General features: G+C 47.7%; 1 protein-coding gene across 8 annotated transcripts in view; it reads right to left on the reverse strand.

The window, feature by feature from the left end:
* The window catches only part of washc4 (WASH complex subunit 4), a 425,031-nt gene that overhangs the window by 199,026 nt on the left and 212,316 nt on the right, over positions 1-13,689 (reverse strand). For all 8 annotated transcript variants that reach the window (XM_072471956.1, XM_072471955.1, XM_072471953.1 and 5 more), the window contains 2 exons: positions 4,852-4,979; positions 4,597-4,757 (listed from right to left, as the gene is read on the reverse strand). In XM_072471956.1, the coding sequence (XP_072328057.1) occupies positions 4,597-4,757; positions 4,852-4,979 (289 nt within the window). The remainder of the gene's footprint in view (positions 1-4,596; positions 4,758-4,851; positions 4,980-13,689) is intronic.

The raw sequence follows: 13,689 nt of genomic DNA on the forward strand, positions 1-13,689 counted from the left end.
GCTTTTTGAGGAGGTAACAAACAATGTGGATAAACGCAGAACCTCTGCTGTACAAATCTCCAGAAGGCATTTGACAAGGTGCCAAAGGTTACTATGCAAATTAAGAGCTCATGGTATTATGTTGTTTAAGCCTTGGCATAACCGACGAGAGTCTGTGTCGTTATTCTGTGACTCTAGCTTGAATGAAATGCTGTCATCTATTGCAAGGGGAATGGAATATTAAAAAGTCAGGATGTTTTGCTATAGTTGTAACAGGACATTGCTGAGACCACATCCAGATTACAATATACAGTTTGTCTCATAGAACATAGAACACAGAAAAATACAGCACAGAACAGGCCCTTCAGCCCACGATGTTGTGCCGAACCTTTGTCCTAGATTAATCATAGATTATCATTGAATTTACAGTGCAGAAGGAGGCCATTCGGCCCTTTGAGTCTGCACCGGCTCTTGGAAAGAGCACCCTACCCAAACTCAACACCTCCACCCAACACTAAGGGAAATTTTGGACACTAAGGGCAATTTATCATGGCCAATTCACCTAACCTGCACATCTTTGGACTGTGGGAGGAAACCGGAGCACCCGGAGGAAACCCACGCAGACACGGGGAGGATGTGCAGACCCCGCACAGACAGTGACCCAAGCCGGAATCGAACCTGGGACCCTGGAGCTGTGAAGCAATTGTGCTATCCAAAATGCTACCGTGCTGCCCTTAAGAACAAATAAATCTACACTATATCATTCTACCGTAATCCATGTACCTATCCAATAGCTGCTTGAAGGTCCCTAATGTTTCCGACTCAACTACTTCCACAGGCAGTGCATTCCATGCCCCCACTACTCTCTGGGTAAAGAACCTACCTCTGACATCCCCCCTATATCTTCCACCATTCACCTTAAATTTATGTCCCCTTGTAATGGTTTGTTCCACCCGGGGAAAAAGTCTCTGACTGTCTACTCTATCTATTCCCCTGATCATCTTATAAACCTCTATCAAGTCGCCCCTCATCCTTCTCCGTTCTAATGAGAAAAGGCCTAGCACCCTCAACCTTTCCTCGTAAGACCTACTCTCCATTCCAGGCAACATCCTGGTAAATCTTCTTTGCACCTTTTCCAAAGCTTCCACATCCTTCCTAAAATGAGGCGACCAGAACTGTACACAGTACTCCAAATGTGGCCTTACCAAAGTTTTGTACAGCTGCATCATCACCTCACGGCTCTTAAATTCAATCCCTCTGTTAATGAACGCTAGCACACCATAGGCCTTCTTTACAGCTCTATCCACTTGAGTGGCAACTTTCAAAGATGTATGAACATAGAACATAGAACAATACAGCGCAGTACAGGCCCTTCGGCCCACGATGTTGCACCGAAACAAAAGCCATCTAACCTACACTATGCCATTATCATCCATATGTTTATCCAATAAACCTTTAAATGCCCTCAATGTTGGCGAGTTCACTACTGTAGCAGGTAGGGCATTCCACGGCCTCACTACTCTTTGCGTAAAGAACCTATCTCTGACCTCTGTCCTATATCTATTACCCCTCAGTTTAAAGTTATGTCCCCTCGTGCCAGCCATTTCCATCCGCGGGAGAAGGCTCTCACTGTCCACCCTATCCAACCCCTTGATCATTTTGTATGCCTCTATTAAGTCTCCTCTTAACCTTCTTCTCTCCAACGAAAACAACCTCAAGTCCATCAGCCTTTCCTCATAAGATTTTCCCTCCATACCAGGCAACATCCTGGTAAATCTCCTCTGCACCCGCTCCAAAGCCTCCACATCCTTCCTGTAATGCGGTGACCAGAACTGTACGCAATACTCCAAATGCGGCCGTACCAGAGTTCTGTACAGCTGCAACATGACCTCCCGACTCCGGAACTCAATCCCTCTACCAATAAAGGCCAACACTCCATAGGCCTTCTTCACAACCCTATGAACCTGGGTGGAAACTTTCAGGGATCTATGTACATGGACACCTAGATCCCTCTGCTCATTCACACTTTCAAGAACTTTACCATTAGCCAAATATTCCGCATTCCTGTTATTCCTTCCAAAGTGAATCACCTCACACTTCTCTACATTAAACTCCATTTGCCACCTCTCAGCCCAGCTCTGCAGCTTATCTATATCCCTCTGTAACCTGCTACATCCTTCCACACTATCGACAACACCACCGACTTTAGTATCGTCTGCAAATTTACTCACCCACCCTTCTGCGCCTTCCTCTAGGTCATTGATAAAAATGACAAACAGCAACGGCCCCAGAACAGATCCTTGTGGTACTCCACTTGTGACTGTACTCCATTCTGAACATTTCCCATCAACCACCACCCTCGGTCTTCTTTCAGCTAGCCAATTTCTGATCCACATCTCTAAATCACCCTCAATCCCCAGCCTCCGTATTTTCTGCAATAGCCTACCGTGGGGAACCTTATCAAACGCTTTGCTGAAATCCATATACACCACAGCAACTGCTCTACCCTCATCTACCTGTTCAGTCACCTTCTCAAAGAACTCAATAAGGTTTGTGAGGCATGACCTACCCTTCACAAAGCCATGCTGACTATCCCTGATCATATTATTCCTATCTAGATGATTATAAATCTTGTCTCTTATAATCCCCTCCAAGACTTTACCCACTACAGACGTGAGGCTCACCGGTCTATAGTTGCCGGGGTTGTCTCTGCTCCCCTTTTTGAACAAAGGGACCACATTTGCTGTCCTCCAGTCCTCTGGCACTATTCCTGTAGCCAATGATGACATAAAAATCAAAGCCAAAGGTCCAGCAATCTCTTCCCTGGCCTCCCAGAGAATCCTAGGATAAATCCCATCAGGTCCCGGGGACTTATCTATTTTCAGCCTGTCCAGAATTGCCAACACCTCTTCCCTACGTACCTCAATGCCATCTATTCTATTAGCCTGGGGCTCAGCATTCTCCTCCACAACATTATCTTTTTCCTGAGTGAATACTGACGAAAAATATTCATTTAGTATCTCGCCTCTCTCTTCAGACTCCACACACAATTTCCCATCCCTGTCCTTGACTGGTCCTACTCTTTCCCTAGTCATTCGCTTATTCCTGACGTACCTATAGAAAGCTTTTGGGTTTTCCTTGATCCTTCCTGCCAAATACTTCTCATGTCCCCTCCTTGCTCTCCTTATTTAAGAAAGGATCTAAATGCATTAAAGCAGTTCAGAGAAGATTCACTCAACTTTCTGACATGCAATGCAGTGCTGGACAGGCTGGGACTGCAAACAGTGGAGTTTAGAAAATGTACAGGTGATCTTATTGAAACGCAGGATCGAGAGGGGACTTGACATTGAGAATGCTGAAAAGATGTTTCCCCTTGTTGGAGAGGCTAGAATTGGGAGACACAATTTAAAAATAGGGGGTCTCTGACTTAAATCAGAGACAAGAAGAACTTTATCTCTGAACGTTGTGAATCTTTAGTGATGAAGGTAGGGTCATTAAATATTTTTAAGGCAGAGGTATATAGATTTTTGTCTAACTAGGGAGTCAAAGTTTATCGGGAGTAGGCAGCATGTGGAAGTGAGGCCACAATCAGATCAGCCATGATCTTATTGAATGGTGGAGGAGGCTCGAGGGACCGAATGACCTACTCCCAATTTGTATGTTCGTAACAAAGCCTAAAATTAACAAAACCTAAGGCTCAGGTAAAATCTACCAGCCCTGCAAAGTGTGATGAGACAACTTTCGTCCTTGTAAAACAGGCCTGTAAACTAAAGTTCTTCTGGACGAGGAGATAGGCGAGTTAGATTTCATGGAATTTACAGTGCAGAAGGAAGCCATTCGGCCCATCGAGTCTGCACCGGCTCTTGGAAAGAGCAACCTACCCAAGGTCGACACCTCCACCCTATCCCAATAACCCAGCAACCTCACCCAACACTATGGGCAATTTTGGACACTAAGGGCAATTTAGCATGGCCAATCCACCTAACCTGCACATCTTTGGACTGTGGGAGGAAACCGGAGCACCCGGAGGAAATCCACGCAGACACGGGGAGGATGTGCAGACTCCGCCCAGACAGTGACCCAAGCCGGAATCAAACCTGGGACCCTGGAGCTGTGAAGCAATTGTGCTATCCACAATGCTACCGTGCTGCCCCAAGTTCTGCAATTTGTTGTTAGAAGTGGTGCTGCAAACTTTGATAGTCTATGGGGTAATGAGTAACCAACATCGTGTTGATTAGAATACACTTGCTGGCATGCACGTTAAGACTAAAAGACGTTGCGCCTCACCTACTATTTGTTGCTTTATAGGAAGTGGGAGGGGTACAGAAGAGGTAAAATATACATTATCTGGAATCTGCAAGTCACAATCAGTCTTACATACCTTAGAATTTTGCTCCACTGGAAACCCCTTATCACTGTTTTCCCAGCTGGAAGAAATAGGTTTTGCCTATTCACTCTAGCAGATCTCTTTATAGTATTTTATAACCTCGAGTGGGAATAGTCTCTTTTCATAGCCCTTGGTATTATCCTGGTGAATCTATGCAATATACTCTAAACAATTTGGTGTATCAGAAATATACATTGTACAGTAGCAATAATCGACGAACAGAAACCTACTTGGTCAGTGTTTGAGCCTTCTGTTGTAGAAAGGTTTCTCTCTGAATTTTAATAGATTGTACATTCTTTTTTTCTGCAACCTTGGCAGCAGATGCCATTTTACATAGCAGGAACCGATCAGCAAGCCAGATAATGTTGGCAGTGAGTGTGATGGCAGGTACCTACAATGAGCCAAATACATCAATCAATACCCAGAAAATAGCAACTGGATTGAAAAGGTCGAGTGATACATTCCAAAAGGTAGACTTCACTCACCTTCTTGCAAACATCTAGTAAGGATTTGTACAGCTTTTTATCTAATGTTCTGAAAATCTGGAAGTGCAATACAAAAAGTGCACAAACCCCAACATACTTATCGCGCTGGTCAATTTCTGAAGGCTCTCCTGTATAAATATGAAGGTCAATTAAAAACTTTAAGGAACGATATAATAGTTACAAAATTAAACCATGGAGAACTTTCAGCTACACATCAAACCAAACAGATGCTAAATGTCATTCCTGAACTGAACAAATTTCTTCCAACAAACAATATTTTGAAAGTCTAACCATGGGCTTCATATCAAGGAGGAAAATTCAGCTCGAGAGCAAAACATGATTCAATTAATGTAATGTCAGACTTGGATTAATCGGCTGCACATCACAGTTTGAGGAATAAACATTTAAACTTGTCATTACCCTTTACATTGAATTTTTTGTGACTATTTGCACCGATCACATGCTCATCCACTCCAGGTTTCCAGAAGCAGAAACAACAATGAAAGAGTAGTTTACATTTATATAGTGCTTCATATGTACCAAGAGTGTCAGCCTCTGTTACTGTCCAACTGGTTTGAGGTTCTTACAGCTTGTTTGGATGAGTGTGGGGGCTGCAGTTAACTGACCATGGCACTGTGGTACAGGAAGCCATTTTATGAAGGGAGCTAAAAGGAATGTAGTGGTGGTAGGGAACAGTATAGTGAGGGGCATTGACACTCTGCTCTGCAACAAGGAGCGAGAGTCTAGATGGTTCTGTTTCATTGGGACAGGAAGGATCCCGTTCTCAAGGTTTATCACAGAATCACAGAATTGTTACACTGCAGGAGATGTCCATTTGGTCCATCATGTCTGCACCGGCAAGAGGCGGAGTCAGCAGGATGTAGGTACCAACAACATAGGTAGAACTAAGAAAGAGATTCTGCAGTCAATGTGAGGAGCAAGGCACCAAATTGAAATGCATAGCCTGAAATCTTGAATAATTACCTGAGCCACGTGCAAATTGGCATAGGGTATTATAGAGAGATGAATATGTGGTGAGAAGTGGGTTCTGGTCCTTGGGGCACTGACATCACTACTAGGCAAAGTGGAGGCTGTACCATTGGGACAGTCTGCACATGGAACCGTGCTGGGTCCAGTGTTCTTGTGAACTGCATATTAAGGGAAGTAGAGAGGGTTTTAAATTAAATAGTTACATTAAATGGGCAGCACAGTAGCACAGTGATTAGCACAGTTGCTTCACAACTCCAGAGTCCCAGGGTCGATTTCCAGCTTGGGTCACCGTCTGGGTGGAGTCTGCACGTTCTCCCCATGTCTGCGTGGGTTTCCTCCAGGTGCTCCGGTTTCCTCCCACAGTCCAAAGATTTGCAGGTTAGGTGTATTGGCCATGCTAAATTGCCCTTAGTGTCCAAAAAAGTTTAGGTGGGATTACTAGGTTACGGGGATAGTTTGGAAATGTGGGCTTAAATGGGTTGCTCTTTCCAAGGGCCGGTGGAAGTAAAGTCTTTGAATATCTTTTAAGGCAAAAGTAGGGAGATTCTTGATAAGCAAGGGGGTGAAAGGTTATTGGTGGTAGGCAGGAATGTAAAGTTAAAGTTAAAATTAGATCCGCCATGATGCTATTGAATGGCAGAATAGGCTCGAAGGGACGAGTGGTCAAACGTTTGTATGCACGATGCCCCAAAACACTTTGAGATGTAAGCCGTATGAAGAGTGTAGCGCACAAAGACTCACGAGAGACGAATAGAGATGAAGTCGATGAGGCTTTATTAAGCGTGACTTGTTCCCCGCAGTTCAGCAACAGACTGGCCTGCGGGGGAGAACTCCTGGTTCTTATACTCCGCCTTCAGGGCGGAGCTAGAGATCAACAGCCAACCAGGACCCGGGATCTGTCAGCCAATGACATCACGGCTTCACAGTCCCACATGACCCCTAATGCATACTACCACATTCACCCCTTGTTAAAAATGAACCCGGCGGGGTGGTGCTTCGCATGGTGGTAGGGGTTTACAAGGCTGGTCCTGGGAGGAAAAAAAACTTTTGTTGTCGTCTCCGGGAGCTTTACGGTTTCTGCTTCAGCTTCACTTCTGGTCGGACCTGGGAGGAGGACCGATCCTCCCGGGAAGGGGGCGGTCGCGGGGTGCGCCGGTGGCAGGGAGGGGGTGATTGGTGTCGAGGGGGTGTGCGTGTTGCCGGCGGGCGTCAGATCTCGCAGGGAGACCGTGTCCTGTCGGCCGTCAGGGTACTCCACGTAGGCGTACTGCGGGTTCGCGTGGAGGTGGTGAACCCTCTCGACCAACGGGTCCGACTTGTGCGCCCGCACATGTTTCCGGAGCAAGATGGGTCCTGGGGCCGCCAGCCAGGTCGGCAGCGACGTTCCAGAGGAGGACTTCCTGGGGAAGACAAGGAGGCGCTCATGAGGCGTTTGGTTAGTGGTGGTACACAGTAGCGACTGGATGGAGTGGAGGGCGTCCGGGAGGACCTCCTGCCACCGTGAAACTGGGAGATCCCTGGACCGTAGGGCCAGCAGGACGGTCTTCCAGACCGTGCCGTTCTCCCTCTCTACTTGCCCATTCCCCCGGGGGTTGTAGCTGGTCGTCCTGCTCGAGGCTATACCCTTGCTGAGCAGGAACTGGCGCAGCTCGTCACTCATGAAGGAGGACCCCCTGTCGCTATGGACGTATGCGGGGCAACCGAACAGTGTGAATATGGTGTTAAGGGCTTTAATGACTGTGGCCGCTGTCATGCGGTCACTTGGGCGGATGGGGAGCTGATGGTAGGCGGACTTGAGGTCCACGGTGGAGAAGACCTTATATTGGGCAATCCGATTGACCATGTCGGATATGCGGGGGAGGGGGTACGCATCTAGCTGTGTGTACCTGTTGATGGTCTGGCTATAGTCTATGACCATCCTTTGCTTCTCCCCTGTCTTTACTACTACCACCTGTGCTCTCCAGGGACTATTGCTGGCCTGGATTATGCCTTCCTTCAGTAGCGGCTGGACTTCGGACCCAATGAATGTCCGGTCCTGGGCGCTGTACCGTCTGCTTCTAGTGGCGACGGGTTTGCAATCAGGGGTGAGGTTTGCAAACAAGGATGGGGGCTCAACCTTGAGGGTTGCGAGGCCGCAGATAGTGAGTGGGGGTATTGGGCCGCCGAATTGGAAAGTTAGGCTCTGCAGATTGCACTGGAAGTCTAATCCCAGTAATGTGGGCGCGCAGAGTTGGGGAAGGACGTTGAGCCTGTAGTTTTTAAACTCCCTCCCTTGCACCGTTAGGGTCACTATGCAGAAGTCTTTGATTTGTACGGAGTGGGATCCTGCAGCGAGGGAAATCTTTTGCGCACTGGGACGGATGTTCAAAAAACAGCGTCTTACCGTGTCGGGGTGGATGAAGCTTTCTGTGCTTCCGGAGTCGACCAGGCATGGTGTCTCGTGCCCGTTGATCAGCACCGTTGTTGTCGTCGTCTGGAGCGTCCGGGGCCGTGCTTGGTCCAGCGTCATTGAGGCCAGACGTGGTTGTAGTGCTTCAGCGTCTTCCTCGAACCCCGTGGAGCCGTCGATGCTGGGGTCCATTGTTGCCGTCCAAGATGGCGGCGGGGGTGAACAAAATGGCCGCCCCCATGCATTGCACATGGCTGGGGGGGGGTCACAAGATGGCGGCGGGGGTGGACAAAATGGCCGCCCCCATGCGTCGCACAGGGCTGGGGGGTCCCAACATGGCGGCGCCCCTCCTCCCCTCGTGGTGGCCGGGACCCAAAATGGCGGCACCTGCGGGTCGCACATGGGGCGCTGGGGGGGTTGGGGAGCGTTTGAAATGCGCAGGACTCCTTCTTCTCCGGGGACAGCGGTGGCCGGGACCCAAAATGGCTGCGCCTGCGGGTCGCACATGGGGCGCTGGGGGGTTGGGGAGCGTTTGAAACGCGCAGGACTCCTTCTTCTCCGGGGACAGCGGCGACCCCCCAGGACCGGCACACAGCCGCGAAATGGCCCTTTTTCCCGCAGCTCTTGCAAATCGCTGCGCGGGCCGGGCAGCGCTGCCGGGGGTGTTTCGCCTGGCCGCAGAAATAGCAGCGGGCCCCCCCGGGACGACTTGGCGTCTGAACCGCGCAAGCCTGTGGGGGGGGGGGGGGTTTGTCGCGACGGGGGTCCACGGAGCCCAAGGGGCTGCCGCGCGGTCGGGGCCGTAGGCGCGGGCGTTTCGCGCGGCCACATCTAGGGAGGCTGCAAGGGCCCGTGCCTCTGAGAGTCCTAGCGACTCTTTTTCTAAAAGTCTTTGGCGGATTTGGGGAGAGTTCATACCTGCCACAAACGCATCGCGAATTAACATGTCCGTGTGTTCAATCGCGTTTACCGGCGGGCAGCTGCAGGCCCGTCCCAAAATTAGCAGCGCGGCGTAGAATTCGTCTAGCGATTCTCCGGGACTTTGCCGTCTCATTGCGAGTTGGTAGCGTGCGTAGATCTGGTTCACTGGGCGAACATAGATGCTCTTTTGTGCTGCGAACGCCGTCTGGAAATCCTCTGCGTCTTCTATGAGAGGGTAAATTTCCGGGCTTACCCTCGAGTGCAGGACCTGTAGTTTCTGGTCTTCTGTGACCCGGCCGGGGGCCGTTCTGAGGTAGGCTTCGAAACAAGTCTGCCAGTGTTTAAAAACTGCTGCTGAGTTCACTGCGTGGGGGCTGATCCTCAGGCATACCGGGACGATCCTGAGCTCCATAGTCCTTTAAGCACGCTTAATAAATTGTAGCGCACAAAGACGCACGAGAGACGAATAGAGATGAAGTCGATGAGGCTTTATTCAGCGTGACTTGTTCCCCGCAGTTCAGCAACAGACTGGCCTGCGGGGGAGAACTCCTGGTTCTTATACTCCGCCTTCAGGGCGGAGCTAGAGATCAACAGCCAACCAGGACCCGGGATCTGTCAGCCAATGACATCACGGCTTCACAGTCCCACATGACCCCTAATGCATACTACCACAAAGAGGTATTAGTACGGGTGACCAATAGCTTGTTCAAAAAGTCATATTTTTAGGAGGATTTGAAAGGAGGGAGAAGTCGAGCGGTAGGTGAAGAGGTTTAGGGAATTTGCATATTAACGGCCCAGCCAGCTGGTAGAATGATCAGAATCTAGGATTCGCTGAAAGGCAGAGAGAGATCTTGGAGGTTTCAGAAATTAGGATGTAATGAGGCATTAATCTATCTATAAGGGAGTTGGAAACATGATCGGAATTATAAAATTGAGGTGTTGTTGGACGAGCGAGCACAGAGGTGATGGGCAGACAGGACTATTTGGGAGAGATTTGGATGAGGTCAGGTTTATAGAAGTTACAAGGTGGGAGCTTGGCCAGGACAGCATCAGAATGATCAGGTAATAAATGCATGAGGAACAGCTTGAAGCACTGTGGAGCACCAGGGAGACGGCAGGTTTCCTGAATCGTATGATTAGGAGGTGGCCACACCTTAGGCAGATAGAGCCTAGGATAGTAAATGGGATATAACCACATGCTGATAAGAGTGGAAATAGGATATTAGGGAGGATCAATTCCTGGCTTGATGAATGGTGCACGGGGAAGGGCCTCAGATTCCTCGAGCATTGGGACCACTTCTGGGGAAGGAGGGAATGAATTCAAAAGGGGCGAGTTGCAGGTCAAGGGAACTAGGACCAATGTCTTCACAGAAAGATTCACTAGTGTGGTTCGGGAAGGTTTGAATTAAATTGACAGCAATGTGGACACCAGCAATATAGGTGTAGAAGAGGGGGGGAGGTGCATAAAGGAGTGAGTGTTTGTACCATAGAACCATAGAATTTTTACAGTGCAGAAGGAGGCCACTTGGCCCATCGAGTCTGCACCGGCTCTTGGAAAGAGCACCCTACCCAAGGTCAACACCTCCACCCTATCCCCATAACCCACCCAACACGAAGGGCAATTTTTGGACACTATGGGAAATTTAGCATGGCCAATCCACCTAACCCGCACATCTTTGGACTGTGGGAGAAAACCGGAGCACCCAGAGGAAACCCACGCACACGGGGAGAATGTGCAGACTCCGCACAGACAGTGACCCAAGCCGGGAATCAAACCTGGGACCCTGGAGCTGTGAAGCAATTGTGCTACAATGCTACCGTGCTGCCCCAATAATAATCTTTTATTGTCACAAGTATGAAGTTACTGTGAAAAGCCCCTAGTCGCCACATCCCGGCGCCTATTCGGGTAAGCCGGTACGGGAATTGAACCCACGCTGCTGGCCTTGTTCTGCATTACAAACCAGCTGTCTAGCCCACTGAGCTAAACCGGCCCCTTGATAGAAGAGAAAAAAGTAGCACCATATTAAGCAGAAGGACTTTGACTATGAGGAATACAAAGACAGGTTGAGAATGCATATGTGCAAGGCACAAACTGCTGAATGAGATTGGTGACTTAATTATCCAAAAATAGAACGGGGTAGTAGCAGTGTAAAGCGTAGAGAGGGGAAGGTTTGCAGTGTGTGTTCAGGAAAATCTTCTTCAGCAGTACGTTTTCAGTCCAAGGAAGGAGGCACAGCTTTTGCTCATTTTTAAAATTTGTTCATGTGATGCGGACATCGCTGGCTAGCCCAGCATTTACAAGAGTCAACCACGTTTCTGTGGTTCTGGAGTCATATATAGGCCAGACCAAGTAATGACAGTAGATTACTTCCTTAAAGGACATTAGTGAACCAGATGGGTTTACAACAATCGTCAACGGATTAATGGTCATCATTAGACTATTAATTTCAAATTTTTATTGAATTCAAATTTAATCTGCCATAGAAGGATTCAAACCCAGGTTCCCAGAGCATTACCTGGAAATCTGGATTACTAGTCCAGTGACAACTTCAGTTATGAAGATAGATTGGAGATGTGGGGTGGCATGTTGGTTAGCACCGCTGCCTCACAGCGCCAGTCCCGGGTTCAATTCTGGCCTTGAGTGACTGTGTGGAGTTTGCACATTCACCCCCCTGTCTGCATGGGATTGCTCCGGGTGCTCTGGTTTCCTCCCACAGTCCAAAGATATGCGGGATAGGTGGATAGAGCAGGGAGTGGACTTAAGTAGGGTTCTCTTTCAGAGGGTCAGTGCAGACTGATGGACCAAATGGACTCCTTCAGCACTGTAGGGATTCTATGAAGTTGGGACTGTTTTCCTTTGAGGAGAGACGGTGAGAGGAGATTTGATAGGGGTGTTCAAAATCATGAGGGTCAGAAAAAACTGCACCCACTCACAAAAGAATAGAGAATAAAAGGGCACAGATTTAAAGTAATTGGTAAAAATAGTAAAAGCGATAGGAGAAAACCTTTTGACTCAGCGAGTGGCAACGGTCTGGGACTACATTGTATGAGAGTGTGGTGGAGGCAAGTTCAATCGAACCATTCAACAGGGAATTAGACTGTTTTTTCAAAAAGAATAATGTGCAGGGTTACAGGAAGTTGACAAGGGAATGGCACTCAGTGAATTGCTCATTTGGAGACACAATGGGCCGAATGGCCTATTTCTGTGCTAAAAGTAGTGGTGCAGATTTCAGAAATGTGTTTCAGATGTCCTTCACCAATACAACTAGGAAGGAGGCATCAGCGAATCTTGTGCTGGGGAATGAGGTGGGCCAGTAGACCAAGTGCTCATGGGGCAACACTTGGGCAAGAGTGATTTTCCTTTCGTAAGGCTGAGGTGAGTAACGGAGAAGAGCAAGGAACAATTTGAAGTAGAACTTCTAATTTGAAAGTGGGCTAACTTCTTTGGGATGAGAGGGGCACTAGCCAGAGCAAAATGGAACTCAGGTTTGGCAGTAAAAACTATAACAGATCAATGAGTAAGCTTTAAGGAGACACTTCAGGTACAGACTCAACACATTCCAATAAGAGAGAAAGGCAAGTGGACCAAAGCCAGGGATCCTCGAGGGAGATAGAGAATATGATGCAACAAAATAAGTTTGTTTGATGCATGCCAGGTGAAACCTTCAAGCGGGAGACAGACCAATTACAATAAGTTGAGAGAGGGAGTGAAGGGGAAAATAAGTTGGGAAAACAGATAGTAGAGGATAGAATGATAGTGAACATAAAAGGAAACCAAAATATTTTGTACCAGCATGTAAACAGCAAACAATAAGAGGCCAATTAGAGACAAAGAAAGTTATATATGCCTAGAAGAGCAGAGCAAGGCTAGAATATTTTTAAAATACTTCATATCAATGAGGAAGAGGATGCTGACAAAAGATTGGTGGAGGAAAAGATAGAAAAGATAATGGATGGAGTGAAAATTAAATGGCAGTGAAATGATAGGACATACTGAAAAAGTTGGCTATGCTTAGATGTGGAAGTTTCCTGATCCAATGGCTTGCATCCCAGGCTAAGGGTGGAGATAGGCTTGCCATAAGCTTCCAATCTTCCCCACTGAACAAATTTGTAATGTTTAGTGGTAGGTCACAAGATTGATCAGATTTTTAAAACGGGCAAAAAAATGACTACAAATAAGGGAGAAAATAGAGGACGAGAAAAAGTTAAGTTATTAATTTAAAACCAGATAGTAAAAGTTTCTACAGATATTGGAGAAGTACTGAAGGATTGTAAGATAGTAAATGTTCCACACAATAGGGAATAAGAAATAGGAACGGTAGATATACTGCAGAGCAAGAGTATACAGCAAGAATCATGAGTAACTTTATCGACGTGTAGATTGGAAGAATCAGATTAGCAAAATTTGGGTTGAAAATCAGTTTAGGATGAACATAGAACGATACAGCGCAGTACAGGCCCTTCGGCCCACGATGTTACACCGAAACAAAAGCCATCTAACCTACACTATGCCATTATCATCCATATGCTTATCCAAT

The sequence above is a fragment of the Scyliorhinus torazame genome, chromosome 13, assembly GCF_047496885.1.
Source record: "Scyliorhinus torazame isolate Kashiwa2021f chromosome 13, sScyTor2.1, whole genome shotgun sequence".
NCBI classification, from domain to species: Eukaryota; Metazoa; Chordata; class Chondrichthyes; order Carcharhiniformes; family Scyliorhinidae; genus Scyliorhinus; species Scyliorhinus torazame.